The following is a 17,864-nucleotide window of genomic DNA, read 5'->3' on the forward strand; positions in this document are numbered from 1 at the left end:
CCAGAACCCTGGGATCATGGCCTGAGCTGAAGGCAGACACGTAACTGACTGAGCCACCCAGGAGTCCCTCAAATAAAATCTTAAAAAAAAAAAAAAGTTAGACTTTGAGCTAAGGACACTGAGGAGTCCCTGAAGTGTTCCGGTGCAGGTGCATAGATGTCTCTGGATGTGCATATAAATGTATGTGATTATACTCACTGTAGATGCATATAAATGGGACAGGAACAGGGCCTTCCTACATAGCTCACCAGAATGTTTCTGCAATGGGAAGAGAACCCAACTCATCCTTTCTTGGCTTCTTCAATGGGAAACCTTCCTAGGAAACTTTATTTACTAACACAGGGAGGACAAGAGACACCAAAAGCCTGAGTTCTCCCTTCCTGCTTCTTTAGTCCAAGACTGTGCTCAGGTACTCACCTAACCTGAATGTTCACCCCTCTTTTAGGAAGGGAAGAAGGGGGCAGAAACTCTTAGTACTTGTAATACAACTTTTCTAAACCGGTTCCAGCTCCGCAGCAATGGGAGGTATGGAGCTGAGGTCACCAGGATGGGGAGTGGCAGTACAAAGCAGAAGACAGCTCCTTCTAATTTGGCCTACCTCTAGAGCAACTTCTAGAGACATTTCCACAAGTAGGGCAACGGGGAAAGGTGTGCCATTCCATCCAACATGTAAAATGTTTCTCAAGCATCAGAATTCTCCCCTGGGGAGACAGGGAGTGACGGAGAAGGTAGAAGGAGAAATTGACCATTCTATCCCATTCCTGACACAGGGAGAAGAAAGCTGGAAAAATGTCAGGCAGCCAGGAAGGGTGATAACTAGAGACAGGCAGGGAATTCCCTACCCCTTCTTGCATCCTGGAATTAGGAAGGTGAAGATGTACCTAGAAGGTTTTAGTAATGAGGAGTATGGAGACAGAGAGGGAGGGGAAGGAGAGGAACATTGGTCTCACCAATTCCTTGTGCTCCTCAGTGAGGCTAGCAGGCAGGGTGTCCATGTATGAGTCCTTCAAGGGCTTCCAGCCTAGTTGATGGGGCTCCATGTAGATCATCCCACACCTGGCAGGCACAAAGAAAGGACCAGCTCGGTCCACACCCGAGTTCCCAAGCACACAGGGGTGAGGTAAATGGAGGCAGTCCTGATAAGGTAAGGGGCTGGAGTCTGGGTTGGGGCACAGACCCTCACCAGTTCCACTCCAAAGGGAAGGTGCCCAAATTTCATCAGGAAAGGATGGAGACCAGTGGTAACAGCTGGGGCTTGGGAGTTAGAGAGACTTGGATTTAAATACCAGCCCTAGATTCTACTATCAGAGTACCCTTGGGCAAGGTTTCTTTACTGTCTCTGAAAGTCTATGTCCTTGTCATAAATCAAGAAATATAAAAAACACATAGTTCAGGGTGCCTGGGTGGCTCAGTTATTAGGCATCTGCCTTTGGCTGAGGTCAAGATCCCAGTGTCCTGGAATCAAGTCCTACATCAGGCTCCTTGCTCAGCGGGGAGCCTGCTTCTCCCACTCCTACTCCCCCTCTTGTATTCCCCCCCACCCTGTGTCAGATAAATAAAATCTTTAAAAACAAAACAAAACAGAACTGAAAAAAAATGTATAGTTCATAAGGCTATTGTAGTGGTTACATATGAAAATGCCAATAAATAATTCAGCACCATTTCTAGGACATAGAAAACTCTGAATCCATAGAAATTATTAACATTACCATTAGCATGTACTGATATTGTACGTAGTACATTTTTCCCCCCATTCTGTTACATCTAGGTGTTCCCTTGTTTGTTACTAACATGGCTGCTATTCATTGAGTACCTACTGCATGTCAAGCACTATGCTAGATCCTAATAGCCTTTATCTCTCAATACTCTTCTTAATGGTCACGTTTTTAGATATGAGGAGTGTGTGGCTCAGAGAGGCTGAGAGACTTGGAAGGAGTAACATAGCTAGATAATGGCAATGGCCAGAGTGGGAGTCCAAGTTGGTCCAACTTGCCAATATATTCTTTCTACTCCTTGACATTGCTTTTTGGAATGTGGACTGATTGTTACTTTTTTAATGAACTTCAGGTGCACAGGATTAGATTAATGATCATCCTTGGCATACCATCATTAGCCCATGTATGGCCTTTCTTAGCTAACTGTTTTCAATAATGTAGTGAGTGCCCATAAACTCACCTCCCAGACAGAAGTTAGGATCTTGACAATAACCTTCATCTAACCCTGATGGTCTCCCTTATCCTATACCCCTGGCTTTCCCCACAGGGGAAACAGTTACCTTGGATAACACAGTTATCTTGGATCTCATGGTTACCCGTCTCTTGATTTCTTTCTTTCTTACATAGTTTTATAACATTTCTATATGTTCCTAAAATGTATATGCATTTATTTTAGTTGTTTTTAGAGGTTTAAAGGGAGACACTATGTTGTATGTAATATTGTGGGCTTACCTAATATATAATATTGCTGAGATTTTAACATATTTAATAAGATTTATCCATAGAGTCCTATGTCAATACAACTCATTTATTTTGAGTGATATATAAATATTATAATTTGCTACAGAACACTCATTCAAAGGGGTATATGCACCCCTATGTTTATTGCAGCATTATTTACAATAGCCATATCATGGAAGCAACCTACAGATAAATGGATAAAGAATGTGATATATCTATACAATGGAATATTACTCTGCCATGAAAAGAATGAAATCCTGCCATTTGCAACAACATGGATAGAGCTAGATAATATTACACTAATATTAGTGAATATTACACTAATAGAGAAAGACAATATGATTTCACTCATATGTGGAATTTAAGAAACAAATGAGCAAAGGAAAAAAGAAAATGCAAGAGAGAGGCAAATCAAGAGACAGACTCTTAACTATAGAGAACAAAGTGATGGTTACCAGAGGGGAGGTTGGTGAGGGATGGCTAAGGTAGGTGATGGGGATTAGAGAGTAAGCTTACTGTGATGAAAATAAAATAGAATAAAATAAAATATAAAAAAACACAATTCGTGACTGTATTACACATGAATTCACTCCTGTTAATGGGCATTTAGGTTGTTTCCTAGTGTTTGTTATTGTTAACTATGCCACTCGGAAAATTCTTATATAGGAATTTTGTTGTAGGTGAGCAAAAATTTCTTAGAAGTAGAATTGCTGGTCATGAGGCATGTGAAGTTTCAATCTTAGGAAATAATGTTCAATTCCTTTCTGAAGTGCTTGCCTGATTTTAGACTTCTACCAGCACTGTGGACTGCAGACTGCTTTTAGGATAAATTGTGGGGACAACAAATATTGTAGGTGATCTGCTAGGGCTTAATCACATTTGTGGGTTTTTGGGGTCAGTGAGGGCACATGTTCCTTCAGGGTGCCAGGGCAAGACCGACTAACCTGCTCACAGTGGCCGGAGAGGCCTGCTCCAAGTCCGCTGGCTCAAAAATCAGACTCATCTTGGGGCTCATCTGGATAATCTCTCCACTCATTAAACACAGCTGAAAGCGCAAAGCAGAGGTGGGGAGGTCAGGCAAAGTGGTTAAATTCCATCCCCAAGTGAAAGGCCTCAGTGCAGACAGAGATGGTTCAAATTCATTCAACAAATATTTCTTGAGCACCAACTATGTGTCAGTGGCAGGTGCGGGGAATCAAGCAGACAAAAATCCCTGTGCTCTTGGGATTTACAGTCTGCTGAGAAGAAACAGATGACAGATGATAAACAAAACATACAGCATATAAAATGATGAAAGTGCTTTAGAGACAAATTAAATAGAAGAGGAGGCTGGAGAATGTTTAGCCAGGGCTGGGTGAGTTGTGATTTTAAATAGGGGGGTTTGGCAGGCACTTGGATGGTTGAGTCAGTTCAGTGTCTGACTCTTTCTCTCTTTCTCTTTTTAAAGATTTTATTTGAGAGAGAGAGACAGACAGAGATAGCAAGAGAGAGCATGAGTGGGAAGGAGAGAGAGTAGTAGACCCACTGAGCAGGGAGCCCAATGTGGGGCTGAGCCACCCAGATGACCCAAGCATCTGGCTCTTGGCTTCAGCTCAGGTCATGATCTCCACGCTGGGCAGGCAGCCTGCTTGGGATTCTCTCTTTCCCTCTGCACCTCCCATACCTGCTCAAACATGCATGCTCTCTAAAAAAAAAAAACCCAAAAAAACAAAAAAATGAAAAAGAAAAACCACCACCAAAAAAAAAAAGAGAACCCCCCCCACAAAATTAAAATAAATAAATAGGTAGGTCAGAGAGTCACTGAATTGCAGCCTTAGATGGAAGATCAAGGTTATCAGACTACGGCAAGTCTCAAGGTTCTTACTCAGTTTTTCACATAGAACTTAACTGCACACCTTCTTCCTGTTTTATTTGCTTGTTTCCCATGACAGACTCCTTCTGGAACCTGTCACGGACTAATGCAGGCCTAGAAGGACAAAAATATCTCCACAAATCCTTTCTCCAATGGAAAGAAAGGCCACCAGAAGTCCTAGCATTTAGTAGGTATGTCCCGATAGAAAGTAGTGCAAATACATGGGGCAGCCTCAGTGTATGTATAAAATTAGTGGTACTGCTTCCCATTTGATAACATGGGTTCTAGTGAGATGGTTAAGACATAGGGTTGCTTGAAACTTTAGTCTTTCAGGGGCAAAGAGAAAACCTCATCATTCCCTGCTGCTCACCCAAAGATGCGCTTAAAAATTCCCTTGTACATTACCTGGCCTACATAAAACACTCCTGGAAACAGGCCACTACATGTGTCTCCAGGAAGGTCATTGCTCTTATGGGGCTGATACCACCAGCAGTGTCAACTCTGAATATCAAGAAAAGTAAAAGACACCCATATCTCTGATAGTAGTTTGATTTACACCCACGGAAGAGAAGAGTCATCAGGAAATTCCCTGATCATGACTCTTTACGCTTTTTTTTTTTTTTAAGATTTTATTTATTTATTTGACAGACAGAGATCACAAGTAGGCAGAGAGGCAGGCAGAGAGAGGAAGGGAAAGCAGGCTCCCTGCTGAGCAGAGAGCCCGATGCGGGGCTCGATCCCAGGACCCTGAGATCATGACCTGAGCCAAAGGCAGAGGCTTTAACCCACTGAGCCACCCAGGCACCCCATGACTCTTTACACTTATCTCAAGACCAACAAGTACATTTGTACAATTAGTTTATATAACATAGCCTATATCATGTAATAAAACATTTGTATTTCTATGTTATGTAATCAAAATCACGCATGTGTTATAATTAGTGTGTGTATGTAATTTAGATAATTAGGCCTTCCATTGTTGAGCATGACTCACTCATAGTCCTGTGAAATTTTAATGCAGTAGGAAAGTATATTTGATTTGATAATCATGTATATTCAGTGTAGAAACTCTTCCTTAAAGTGGTGACAAATTTTATTTTATTTTAGCCTACAGTAAGATAATGCTTGTCCTATGCCAGGTGCCATTGGAAGCAGCTTGCGAATATTAACTTATCTCATCTTCCTGATTAACACTATGATGTAGAACTATTGTCCCCATTTTACAGATGATGAACCTTACTCAGTTTCTCTTACTCTACTCTCACTCAGTTTTTCACATTGAACTTAACTGTGTACCTTCTTCCTGTTTTATTTGCTTGTTTCCCATGAGAGACTCCTTCTGGAATCCGTCATGGACTAGTGCAGGCCTAGAAGGACAAAGACATCTCCACAAATCCTTCTGGAATGGATGGAAAGTCCATCAGAAGTCCTAGTGTTTAGTAGGTATGTCCTTACAGAAAGTGGTGCAAATACATGGGGGCACATAGCTTGCCTGGTTCATTCAGCTGGCAAGTGCCAGTGTAGGGGTTGAAACCATGCTGTCGGGTTCGGGGTCCAAGCTCTTTAGGCGCCATGCTTATGGTGGCAGAATGTTTTTTCCAAAGACTGCTGCAGTGATAGCTTCCATCCCATGTGTGCTTCTGCCAAGTGGCCTTGCCCCACTCCATCAAGACGTGGAGCCTCTCTCCCCACTCCCTTGAATCTGGGCAGCCCCTGTGACTTCTTGGACTCATGGAATTGAGAAAAAGTGAGGCTATGCTAGTTCCAAGCACAGCTCTCAATTTCCTGCAAGCTGTCACTTCCTAGCTTTTGGAAAAGTTAACCACCATGTAAGAAGAGGACTACTCCAAGATCACTAAGTGAGACACCCCAGCCAACTGGAAAGGCCTGGAGGATGATACTATCTGAAGAGAAAGAGACAGAGAGGGATATGCCAATGAGGAATGAGCCCTCAGGCACCGAGGGAGGAAGCCCCCTTGGGTGTGGATCCTCCCACCATGGCTGCCCTTACTGATATCACAATGATTAGCTGAGCCCAATTAAGCCCTTCCAAAGTTTATAATCCATAATATCATCTACAAAGTAAATGGTTGTCTTCAGTCTCTAAGGACACAGAAATGGATAACCAACATCCATTCCATATATCAGGCACTATGTATGTGCTACTTGGTTAATTGCCACTATCCCTGTTTTATTACTACCTTTTTACAAATGAGGAAATTGAGGTTCAGAGAAGTTATGTGACTTGCCCAATACAACAGCTCAATTCTAGAGCTAGTGGTCCAATAAGATGCCAATACCAAGGCTTTTAACCATGATGCAAACTTATCCCTAAACACACATAGCTTACCCACTACAAGTACAAATGGAAGCATAACTCATAAGCTGTTGCTTTCTTGTGGGGACATTTATTCTTTGTTTAATAAATGTATGTATTATACAGTTTTGGTTAATTACTCACTTGAATAAGAGGATTTATACCTTACCTATGTAAAACTGATAGGAGATTCAGTAGTACCTTTTTATTGTCATCCAGAACTGTATTCATATTTTCGATCCAAACAGCATCTACTGGTCCGTCAAATATAATCCACTTGCGTTCATCAGATACTGAAGACGCTTGCTCCCGGAAAGTATTGGCAAGGATACCGTCTGTCCATTCATGGCTCACTTGGTCAAAGCACCCATAGAGCTGCCCCATGGTGATGGCCTTGGGGTTGATGATCTCATACTCTACAGCGAATTCGTCCATCTGTTTGGCTGGGCAAGAAAGTCCAAAATGAGTTACAAAGGCTCTGTTGAGACCAGAACATTAAATAAGAGATAATGTCACCTTGAAGACCAACCAGCCTTCATGAATATGTCCTCCAAGGAGAGTCCTTATAAAATTCGTACTCAGTCCTTATAAAGATTATGATATCTGGGTGGGCAATGACTTAAATTGTTAGGTTCTTTTGCCCATTAGTTTCTCATCATATTTTCTTCTGAGTCTCATTTCAAACAGGGCAAATGTGCTGGTCAGATCCAAAGAAATCTGCCTGAGCCTACATAAACTCAAGCAGTAAGGGAGAGAGGTCCATGCTACCAGGTGTCTTTATGTACCTGGCTCTCACAGCTACCCTAAGAAACTTGGCTTTGACTTGTGATGAGGAAACAGCTGACATTTAAAAGATTCTGGAAAATACTGGTTACTTTTTCTCTATCTGAGGGACTGAAGTATAGCCCTGAAACCTCTTCTTTAGCTGTTCGGCAAGTGGCCCCTGAGACATTCACACCATTGTCATCCAGAACTGTATTCATATTTTTGATCCAATACAGGCTGATAGGTAGCACATTTGGTGCATATGGTAACAGGCCCGAAAATAACCAGACTTTTTAATGATCCTTCAAAGTAAGGAAAATTTGGAGTGCCTGAGCCATGAACTAAAGAAAAAACCATTTCTGCAGAATCCCAAGGCAAAACCAATGGGGTAACCTCTTTTCTCTGTTTAGTTTCCTAAACTGGGTTCAAAGGACCAGAATATTAACTTTGAAATGCCCTAATTAGTTACTAGGGCCGAGTTAGTCTCCAAAACAAAAAACTGTAAAAATTCAACAGTAAATCAACAAATATTATTAGAAAAAACATGTTAAGATGAAGTACTAGAAGGGAATGTGGAAAGAGAAGGTATTGCTTTTCAAAACCACAGGCTTGTGGGACACATGGCTGGCATAGTTGGATGAGCATTTGAGCCTCTTGGTTTCAACTTGGTTTCAACTCGGGTCCTGATCTCAAGGTCTTGAGACATTAGCATTAGGCTCAGCGCCGAGTCTGCTTGGGGTTCTCTCTCTCCCTTCCACTCTCTCTTTCTCTCTCTAAAATCAATCAATCAATCAATCAATCAATCAATCTTAAGAACAAACAAAACGAACAAACAAACACCACAGGCTTGCTTTTTATAAAAGAAAAAAGCCCCAAAATTGTTTCTCTGGCAATACACGTAGCTTCCATTTGTTGAGCAGGAACTATGCTAGGTTATTTTCCCACATAATCTCATTTAATTCTCACAACAATCCCATTTCACAGATGGGAAAACAGAGGCTAAGAGAGATTTAGTTATTTGTCCAAGTTCTGGGTCTGATTCAAAAATCTGAGGTTTTATCTTCTACATTAAATGGAAGGAGGGAAAGAAGGGGAGCAAAGGAGGGAGAGAGGAAGGAAGGAAGGAAGGGGAGAGGGAGGGAGGAAAAAGGGAAAGAGAAGGGAAGGAAAGAGAAGGGAAGAGGAGATGAAAAGAAAAAGAAGAAAAAAGAAACCATGCAGTATTGGCTTTCAGAATAATCTGGTCAGGACAGTGGCAGGAGTTTCTCATAGGAAAGCCTTTGGATAAGCCACTATTCAGCATTTGAGAAATTCAAGAAAATTCCTCCACTTAATGACATGCACATAAAATCCCTGTTAGAAGCTCCCCCACCCCCCACCTTTATTTTCTGCCTGCAGACATCTGTATGCCAAGTTCTATTTCTGGCTCCGACGTCACAATCCAGGGATGGCAGTACTAACAGTCTGGCATTATCTCCACGGAGCCAGCCAACCTACTGGGAACTCCTGTGCTCCTCGGAAGCCAGGGATATGAGATTTACCTTCATATAAATCATCCAAAGCTGCAGCCAACACTTTATAAGCACAGGTCTTGCCACCCATGGGGTCTCCAACAATCATAAAGCCATGTCTTACCAGCATCATCTCATAGATCTGGAAGAAGACATCATTTCAAGCAGTTAATCCTTGCAGACCTCCCAGAAGTGAAGCCAGTCAGAAGTCAATGGTGAATGAGGGACAGTCACTTCTACATCTGATGATCTATAATTTAAATATCTTTTGGATAGAGGCACCTGGGTGGGTCAGTTGGCTAAGTGTCTGACTCCTGATTTTTGGCTCAGGTCAGGATCTCAGGGTTGTGAGCTTGAGGCCTGTGTCTGACCCTGTGCTAGGCTTGAAGACTGCCTAAGATTCTGTCCCTCTGCTCCTCCCCCCTCACTTGCAGGTGCTCTCTCTAAAATCAATCAATCAATCAATCAATCAATTAATCAATATCTTTTGGATAAATAAGTATATGTGTATTTTCAGATTATTTCAGAAATGGGAACTCCTATTTGCTCTGTACCTACTAATATGCTAAGTAAGCATCAAGTGACTTACCAAATTATTTCATTTAATCCACTCAGGTATCATTAACCACCTTCTAGGGGTGGGAATACTGAGCCCGAGAGAGGTTAAGTAACTTGTCCGTGCTCCTCAGTGGGGGAGCCTGGATTTGGACACACGGCTGTCTGACTTTACTGCCTCTAATTTTTTCATGAAGCCATTTCTATTTGCTTTTAAAGGGGAAAAGGAAACAGTGGTCATTTTAGCAAATTGCACTTAAATTGGAAACTTCCTTTTTCAATGCCTAAATGCTGTTCTGACTAGATTAGAGCTCTCAGCAGGTAAAAGGTATTTTCCAAGCTAGGACCCATGCTGTCAAATATAAATGATCCTCCCTGTTACTAGTTCCGGGGTGGTCATATGACTCTACCAGCACAGTTCAAAGCTAATCTTGAGACCTATGCTGAAGCTATTTGGAGAGCTCTGCTCTTCTTCCTTCTGGGCTCGAACCTGGGACAATCAAAGATTGAGGATACTGTGGACCCAACCAAGAATGAAGCTGTAAATCAGAGAGCCCAGAAATGAAGAGAAAGGTTCTCGGATCCCGCTGTGTCTAAGGTCAACTTACATCTGGGTTTTCAAGTTAGGTAAGTGAACAGATTCCCTTCTGTTGACTAAGATGGTTTGAGTTGGGTTTGTATCACTGGAAACTGATAAAGTCCTGACTAGTTCAAGCCCAATGCCTCCAAAGGTTTCATTTCATACCTAAATTTAAAAAAAAGAATCCCAAGGGAGATGGTCAGAGGAAAAACAGTGAATTTCAACTCCAGCTCGTGGAAGTGAGACCTGAAGGCACCTCCCACTGTAACCAGGCACTTCTGATTGCCATCACTGAGTTCAATCTATCACAATTCCAATTCCTGATTTCTGTGTATAGTTCAACAGGTGCATCCCTATAGGGATGCAGGGAACAAACCTGGATAATTTTCCCAATAAACCAAGGTACTGGTTGGAGCTTCATCTTTTTGATGTTCTCATTCAGCACTTCTATAAAAACTTCATAGTCTGGCTTTGGGAGAACAACTCCAGGAAACAAGTCTGATATAATCCCCTGTTAATAAGAATTTGAGAGAAGGTGGAAAGGATGAATTGTCAGAGGTATGACCTCAACATTTTCTGAAAATGAGATTTACAGATGGCAGAGATCTTTGTAAAATTCCAAACCTCATTTTTCTATGCCAAAACTCATCCACAATTACAAAGTCCAACACTATTTGTAAGACATGATTTCCGTCCCAAATAAATTTACAAGGTGGCAAAGATTTAATAAGTCTGTATTATCTACCAATTAATGTACTAGGAATGAATAAGATAGTCATGATTTCTGTATTTATGGAGCTCCCACCTGATTAGGAAGATAGACATTAAAATAATTACAAAAGAAAACTACATTTGGTTAAAACAAAAACTTACCCAAACCCAACAGCAGATGTTATTCTATCAGTGATCATTTTTAGTAAAATCAGGAACTAGACAGGGATAGTGCTATCACTATGATCAAACATTTGGGAGAGGGTATCTGTTGGTGGGGTTGCTGGCTGGAGGTGGAGAGGGTGCCAGAGACACAGTTCATCTTCGGAAAATGAGTCTCAGGACTTGGTCGAGGTCCCAAAGCCCTCTCACCTGAAACAGAGGGACATCTTGAGCCAAGAACTTGGCCAGGTTGACATCAAGCAAGGCCCGAAGTAACAGGACACTCTCATCCTCTTCAGGATACTTGAGCTTCAGGTTGCCAGCAGCAGTGAGCACAGACTTGACTGCCCTCATGCCATAGTCATAGTGATGCTGTGAAGACAGCTGCTCTGAGCACAGGCGGTAGGTTGCGACAATCTTCTGGGCAAGACTGGGAGGGCAGAGACACCACTGCAGACCACCAGAGAGCACCAGCTTCCAGCCTGCAGACATTCCCAACATCCCTGTGCCCTGTCCCTTCAGGAATCAGGCTTGCTCATGGACTTGATGGAGAAGCCCTATCATCTGAAGTCCTTTTAATAGTTACCATGATGAGATAAGGACGCATTCTGACTCTTTCAAGGTTAGGAGGAAAAGAGCAAGCACACACATATATGTATAAAATCTACCGCAGAAGAAATTATGTGTGTAATACTTCTCTGAGTATATGAACGTGAATGTACATGTACACACACACACACACACACATATTTTGGAAGAAACATCAAACTACTAACAATGTTAATCCCCAGAGTGTGGGACTCAAGGTCGCTGAGTAGAAACTCCCTTTATTCACGTCTGTGACATGACATTTTTTTTTCCATGTTCATGCTTTACTTTTTGAAGTCAGTAAATGTTATGATGATAACAATGTTAATTCCAAATTATACTAAAATTTTCCTATTCAATCTTGGAATAATTTCATGTTTTAAAGTCTTGCTTTAAGCAGTGTGTGTGTGTGTGTAGCAGGGGCTGGGATAGAAAGGGCAATTTCTTTAAGAGAAGTCCAAGTATACATAAAGAGAGAGGAGGACCTTTCTTGGGAATCTGGGCTATTTCTTGGCCAGGAATTGGGTCAGAACAAAAGCCAGGGCTATGTACTTTCAGATCAACTAGGGAATGGAAGTCCATTTCTCAAGTTTCTCTCTTTTCTTCCATTGGGCAACCTACCTTGAATTCAACACACAGAAGGCACTCTTTCAGAGCCTTTAGAATCTACTGGAAAGCCAATGTAACATACCTTCTAGAGTCCAGAAACCCCATGGAGTAGAGGGAGATTTCCCCAATGAGGGCATAATCTGGCACCATCATGGCTACCGTCCGGAATAAGGCCTAGAAAAGAAACAGCGATTGAGAACCTGAACACATTCAGTGAGCAATGGGTGGCGGTATGTCTACAGATGCAAAGAGAAGCAGCATGGTTGTTCAGGCCACTCCAGTAAAATAAAGGAAGGGAAAGTGGGAGGAGAAGCCAATGCAGAGGGACTACCTTTGTTGGAGAGATCCACTGTTCAGCCAACTTCCCTACTGATGCTGGCTAGGTACTTATTGTCACACCAGGTCCCTCAGTGGTTATGTGGAAGGCCACAGGCACTGGTATTCTAACAACACCTATGCCAAAGGAGAATCCTCCAACCATCAGACCCTTCCTGCATCCAACAGGGACATAGGAAGTCAGTTAGGAATGCAGGACCAGTATGTATCAGAAGAATCTTGAAGTCAGACAGATCTTGATTCACATCATGACTCTGCTACCTAGTGGCTGTGGGGTAGTAATGTAACCCCTCCAGTTAGTTCATCTCAAATGGTCCAGCAACTGTACCATTCTCATGAGAACAAATGATATCATGTAAGTGAAGTGTTTAGAACACTGTGTGGCAAACAGTGAGAGATCAATAAACATCATCTATTGATATTACCTTAGATCTTAGAGGAGAAGTCAAGCAGTTAGTTAGAGGTAGAGCCAGGGCTAGAACCCAGGCTCCCTGACACCAACCGCTGGTGCTTTCTGCTATACCACACTATCTCAAGAAAGCTACTTAGGCAGACCTAACAGGCTTGTTGGCTGGGAGGGCTGTATGGATGCAGGGGGTAGTGAGTCACAACAGTTGAGTGATAAAAAGAACTGTGGGTCCAAATTCTACTTTGGTACTCACTGGCCTATGCTGGCCTACAGGGGAGGAGCCATTCCCAAGATCCCCCTGACCCTTTTCCATCTGGAGGGTGGAAAGAAAGTGGATGCATTTCTGTCAGGTTAAGTACTAATGTGGGTTCGGCTACGTCTCTCTTGTGTCTTTGGTTCAATGGGATGGAGCAATGTCTTAGAAGAAAATCCATAAAGAAGCAGGTCTGGAAGTCTCTCTCTGGTACCTCTTTTCATGTGGTGGGGTTGCTAGGGTCTCTTCCCACAGGAGGAGATCAAGCCATCTTGTACTTTGGGGTTTTTCCTCCCATGAGAGCAGCAGGCTAAGGTCATCACAGTCTATTCCCTTGAACATGGCTTTGGTGACTCTCTCTTCCTTTCAGAGGTGCCGTCCTTCTCCACTAGCAGCAGGACCAAGGCCTATTGCAATGCTATAACTCGGGCCAGCTAAGCAGTAGGCACTGGGGACATACATGCTTCCTTATCATCTCTGCAGTTGGTTGGAACAGCCTGCTTTGGTATGGACACCACCTCGGCTTAACTGTAGTAATAAAGGGGAGCTCCACGTGGTTCAGCCTAGGGTTTTTTTTGTTTGTTCACTTGTTTGTTTTAAGACTTTATTCAGTTAGGGTGCCTGGGTGGCTCAGTGGGTTAAGCCTCTGCCCTAGGTTCAGTCATGATCTCAGGGTCCTGGGATTGGCCTCCACATCGGGATCTCTGCTCAGCGAGGAGCCTGCTTCCCCTTCTCTCTCTGCCTGTCTCTCTGCCTACTTGTGATCTCTCTCTGTCAAATAAATGAATAAAATCTTTAAGAAAAATATTTTATTCATTTATTTGACAGAGAGAGAGACAGATAGCACAAGGAGAGAGGGACAGAAGGAGAGGAAGAAGCAAACTCCGAAGTGAGCAGGGAGCCTGACACAGGGTTTGATCCCAGGACCCTGAGATTACGACCTAAGCCACCCATGTGCCCCCAGTTCAGCCCAGGTTTCCCAAAGCTCTCTGTGTCTAACTTTGATGCTGTCTTATAATTAGATGCTTTTGTTTGGCCTACAGGGATTTTTTTTTTTCATTGAGCCAGGATCACCAAATCAGATGTAGAAATCCAAATTTCTGGTTTTTCCTGAAAAATGAGAAGACCTGACAATTCCTGCTTGGCAACAGTAGGCTGGGGATAAGGAGGGGCTGCTGATCTGGATGGGGTATTTGTCAGAGTCCCTACCATGCCCAGCTGGTTCCTCTCATTTATATTAGCTGTCTGACCCCCTGTAGACAAATTGGTGACCTTACTCCAGTGTCCATCATTTCCTAATTGCCATGGTTCATCCTGTATGTATGTATGTATGTATGTATATATATGTATGTATATATATATGTATGTATATATATATATATATATACACCCCTCCCCATGACACCTTGTTGGGGGTGGAGTTATGTTCTGGGGCATATCTTAGCACCCTTGTTGCTCCACAACTGCTTCTCAAGGACAAAAAAAATGCCACCCACTGTTTGCCTTCTCTGTGAGATCCCTGGTTACTTCCAGAGGTTTCTATACCATAAAGTACACACAGATTTTATACATCTGACATTTACCTTGAGGTTATCTGGGAGCTCAGCCCTGCCAGCATACCCGGGGTTCATGGTGATGAAGACGGCACAGGTTGGGTTGAGAGAGAGCTCGGTTCCTTCAAAGATGAATGTCTTCAGCTTCCGGATGATGGCCTGTTGAATGCTGAGGATCTGCTGAGCCACCACAGACAGCACTTCTACCTGGGGTGAGAGTGGCTGGCTGATGCAAGCTCCTGCTGCGACAGCCACCCCCCCACGCTGCCCGAGGCCCCCTCACTTGGTGATGACAAACTCATCTGAGAACCAGACCTTCACATCAAAATGAGGAGAATGATTTGGGGTTTTGGTAAAGAAAAAGAAAATTGGTGTGTGTGTGTGTGTGTTACTACTTTCCCTAGTATTTTATCTTTGTTCTAGCACCCAGCATAATGTCTGACCCATCATATGGATTCAAATAGTGTTGATTGGTTCTAATTGCATGTTTACATTTCCTGACCTAAATTCCCTGCCCAAATAGAATTAATCACCCCCTCTCTTTTACGATGGCTCCTTTATACCACGACTATAGAATTCTATCATTTTCTATTTGTTTCGCTTAACTTTTATTTGCCCTAGCTAAAATTGTATCACTATTTTCTTACTTAGCTTTGTGTCCTGCACAACTGCAGAGTATCTGACATATACTAGCTGCTCAGTAAATTTTTGAATGAGTGCGTGAATGACTACAATGAGGGTGTATATGTACTTTGTCTTCCTGGGACTGTTTTTGTTTAGCTCATTGAATACTTACTCTGTGCAGGGGTCTTAGAGGACACATAAAGCCCTGTCACTGAGGAGCTGAGAGCCCAGAAAAAGGCCACTGCATGTCCAACCCCTGCTCTGCAGGCCAGTTGCTGCATTACCTCAATCCTGTTGAACTCATCAAAACAGGCCCATGCTCCAGCCTGGGCCAGCCCCTTGAAGAACTTCCCCATGGCTTTGTAATCCAGACCATCTGAGCAGTTGAAGACCACGCACTAGAGAGAGGGAGGATGTGGGCACCATTAGGGATGGGTTCTCTCCTATCTGAATTATTCTGCACGTGAAATACAGGTAGGGCTCCTTTCTTCCTATTCCACTGCACAGCTGGGGCCCCACTTTACCTCTCCCCCTAAACCATCTTGAACTTCACGCCAACTCTCCTGGACAGGAGTCCAGAGAGGAATGGAAAGAGAGGTTAAGAATAGACTGCATTTCCCTACCTGCTTGGCTAAAGCTTTGGCCAGATCTTTGGTGGTTTCTGTCTTGCCTGTACCAGCTGGTCCCTCTGGAGCTCCCCCAAGGTTCAGCTTCAAAGCCCCCATCAGTGTCCTAAGGGGAAAAAATAAGAATTTGGTGTCCAGTGGGGTGCCTGGGTGGCTCAGCCAGTTAAGTGAATGACTTGATTTCAGCTCAGGTCATGATCTCTAGGTTGTGAGATCAAGCCCTACATTGGGTTCTATGCTTGATATGGAGCCTGCTTAAGATTCTCTTCCTCCTTCTGTACCTCCCCTGACTCTCTTCCCCTCTTTAAAAAAAAAAAAAAAGAAAAAGAATTTGGTACCCAAGTCCTAAGACACAGGAAAGAAATGGACTTTTGCTTTATTTTGCTCTGACTCATACAAATAGCTTTAATTTTTTTCCTGATTACATGACAAACATATCATCATTGTAAAAAACAAATCTGTTTTACTCAGCACCGTAACCCCAGAGCCTGGTGCATGGGTACCCATAAACACTTGTTTGAATGAATGACCGAATGGATAAATGAATACATACATAAATGAATCAAATAAGAGTTAAAAGTCTTCGTAAACTCCAGATTCGAAAGATCACCAGTGTTAATGGAGTGGTGGAAATAAATATATTTCTCTCAGAAATAAATATATTTCTTTTCACTGAGAGAAATATATTTCTTCTCACTGAGAGAAATATAAGAGCTGAACTCCTCAACTCTTGAGTTCAGGATCTGTACTTCATTCAGTTTGGTAAGAGTAGGGCAAAAATAAATGTTAGAAATTAATGATGTGTTCTTCACTTGAGGCACTGCAGCCCTTGTATGAGCTTCTATGGTTTCAGTTAACACAACCTCTTATACTCATCCGACTACGTCCTGTCCCCTAACCCCATTAGGTTGAGGGTTTCTTGATGGCATGCATGGTGCACAGGAGTGTTTAAGAAATGGCTATTGAGTAACAGGTGAAATAAATGCATGAATGAAGACCAAAAATCACAGAACACAAAAAATAAGTGATTGAGGGCTTTGAATGAAAAAATTCTCAAGAATTATCTTTATGATTACCAAAAAATTCCACTTTAAAGAATATACAAAAATTGGGTGCTTGGGTGGCTCAGCGGATTAAGCCTCTGCCTTCAGCTCAGGTCATGATCTCAGGGTCCTGGGATCGAGCCCTGCATCGGGCTCTCTGCTCAGCGGGGAGCCTGCTTCGCCCTCTCTCTTTGCCTGCCTCTCTGCATACTTGTGCACTCTCTCTCTCTCTCTGTCAAATAAGTAAATAAATCTTTTAAAAAAAAGGAATATACAAAAATCAAAGAAAGTCCAAGTATCACAAAGTTGACACATTTACAGAGGTCAGATTTCTTTTTTAATTATTATTATTATTTTAAAATTTCTTTTCAGTGTAACAGTATTCATTGTTTTTGCACCACACCCAGTGCTCCATGCCATCTGTGCCCTAATACCCACCACCTGGTTCCCCCAACCTCTGAACCCCAAGACTTAAAACCCCTCAGATTGTTTTTCAGAGTCCATAGTCTCTCATGGTTCACCTCCCCTTCCAATTTCCCTCAACTCCCTTCTGCTCTCCATCTCCCCTTGTTCTCCATGCTATTTGTTGTGCTCCACAAATAAGTGAAACCATATAATAATTGACTCTCTCTGCTTGACTTATTTCACTCAGCATCATCTCTTCCAGTCCCGTCCATGTTGCCACAAAAGTTGGGTATTCATCCTTTCTGATGGAGTAATATGCCTCCATCAGAGGTCAGATTTCTAATGGTATGAATATCAAGAAAAGTATAAAGCATTTTTCTCAGCATGGAATGACTACGTCTCACCAACAGACTGGCTGGCTGAGCTTGGAGACTCCTTGCCAGAGTCCTTCATCTGGCCCCTTTTCTATCTTTCCTCCTTGCGATCTCCAGGCACCATCTTGATTCCTG

The 17,864-nt window shown here is 42.7% G+C and overlaps 1 protein-coding gene across 1 annotated transcript in view; it reads right to left on the reverse strand.

Annotated features, from left to right (window-relative positions):
* DNAH3 (dynein axonemal heavy chain 3) overlaps positions 1–17,864 on the reverse strand; it is a gene marked incomplete at its 5' end in the record, with an annotated part of 176,584 nt that overhangs the window by 74,804 nt on the left and 83,916 nt on the right. The window contains 10 exons of the mRNA XM_044232901.1: positions 951–1,056; positions 3,401–3,501; positions 6,827–7,068; positions 8,932–9,043; positions 10,413–10,547; positions 11,120–11,339; positions 12,189–12,280; positions 14,688–14,864; positions 15,566–15,679; positions 15,905–16,013. Coding sequence (XP_044088836.1) covers positions 951–1,056; positions 3,401–3,501; positions 6,827–7,068; positions 8,932–9,043; positions 10,413–10,547; positions 11,120–11,339; positions 12,189–12,280; positions 14,688–14,864; positions 15,566–15,679; positions 15,905–16,013 — 1,408 coding nt within the window. The remainder of the gene's footprint in view (positions 1–950; positions 1,057–3,400; positions 3,502–6,826; positions 7,069–8,931; positions 9,044–10,412; positions 10,548–11,119; positions 11,340–12,188; positions 12,281–14,687; positions 14,865–15,565; positions 15,680–15,904; positions 16,014–17,864) is intronic.

Source organism: Neovison vison, chromosome 14 (assembly GCF_020171115.1).
Source record: "Neovison vison isolate M4711 chromosome 14, ASM_NN_V1, whole genome shotgun sequence".
Taxonomy (NCBI): domain Eukaryota; kingdom Metazoa; phylum Chordata; class Mammalia; order Carnivora; family Mustelidae; genus Neogale; species Neogale vison.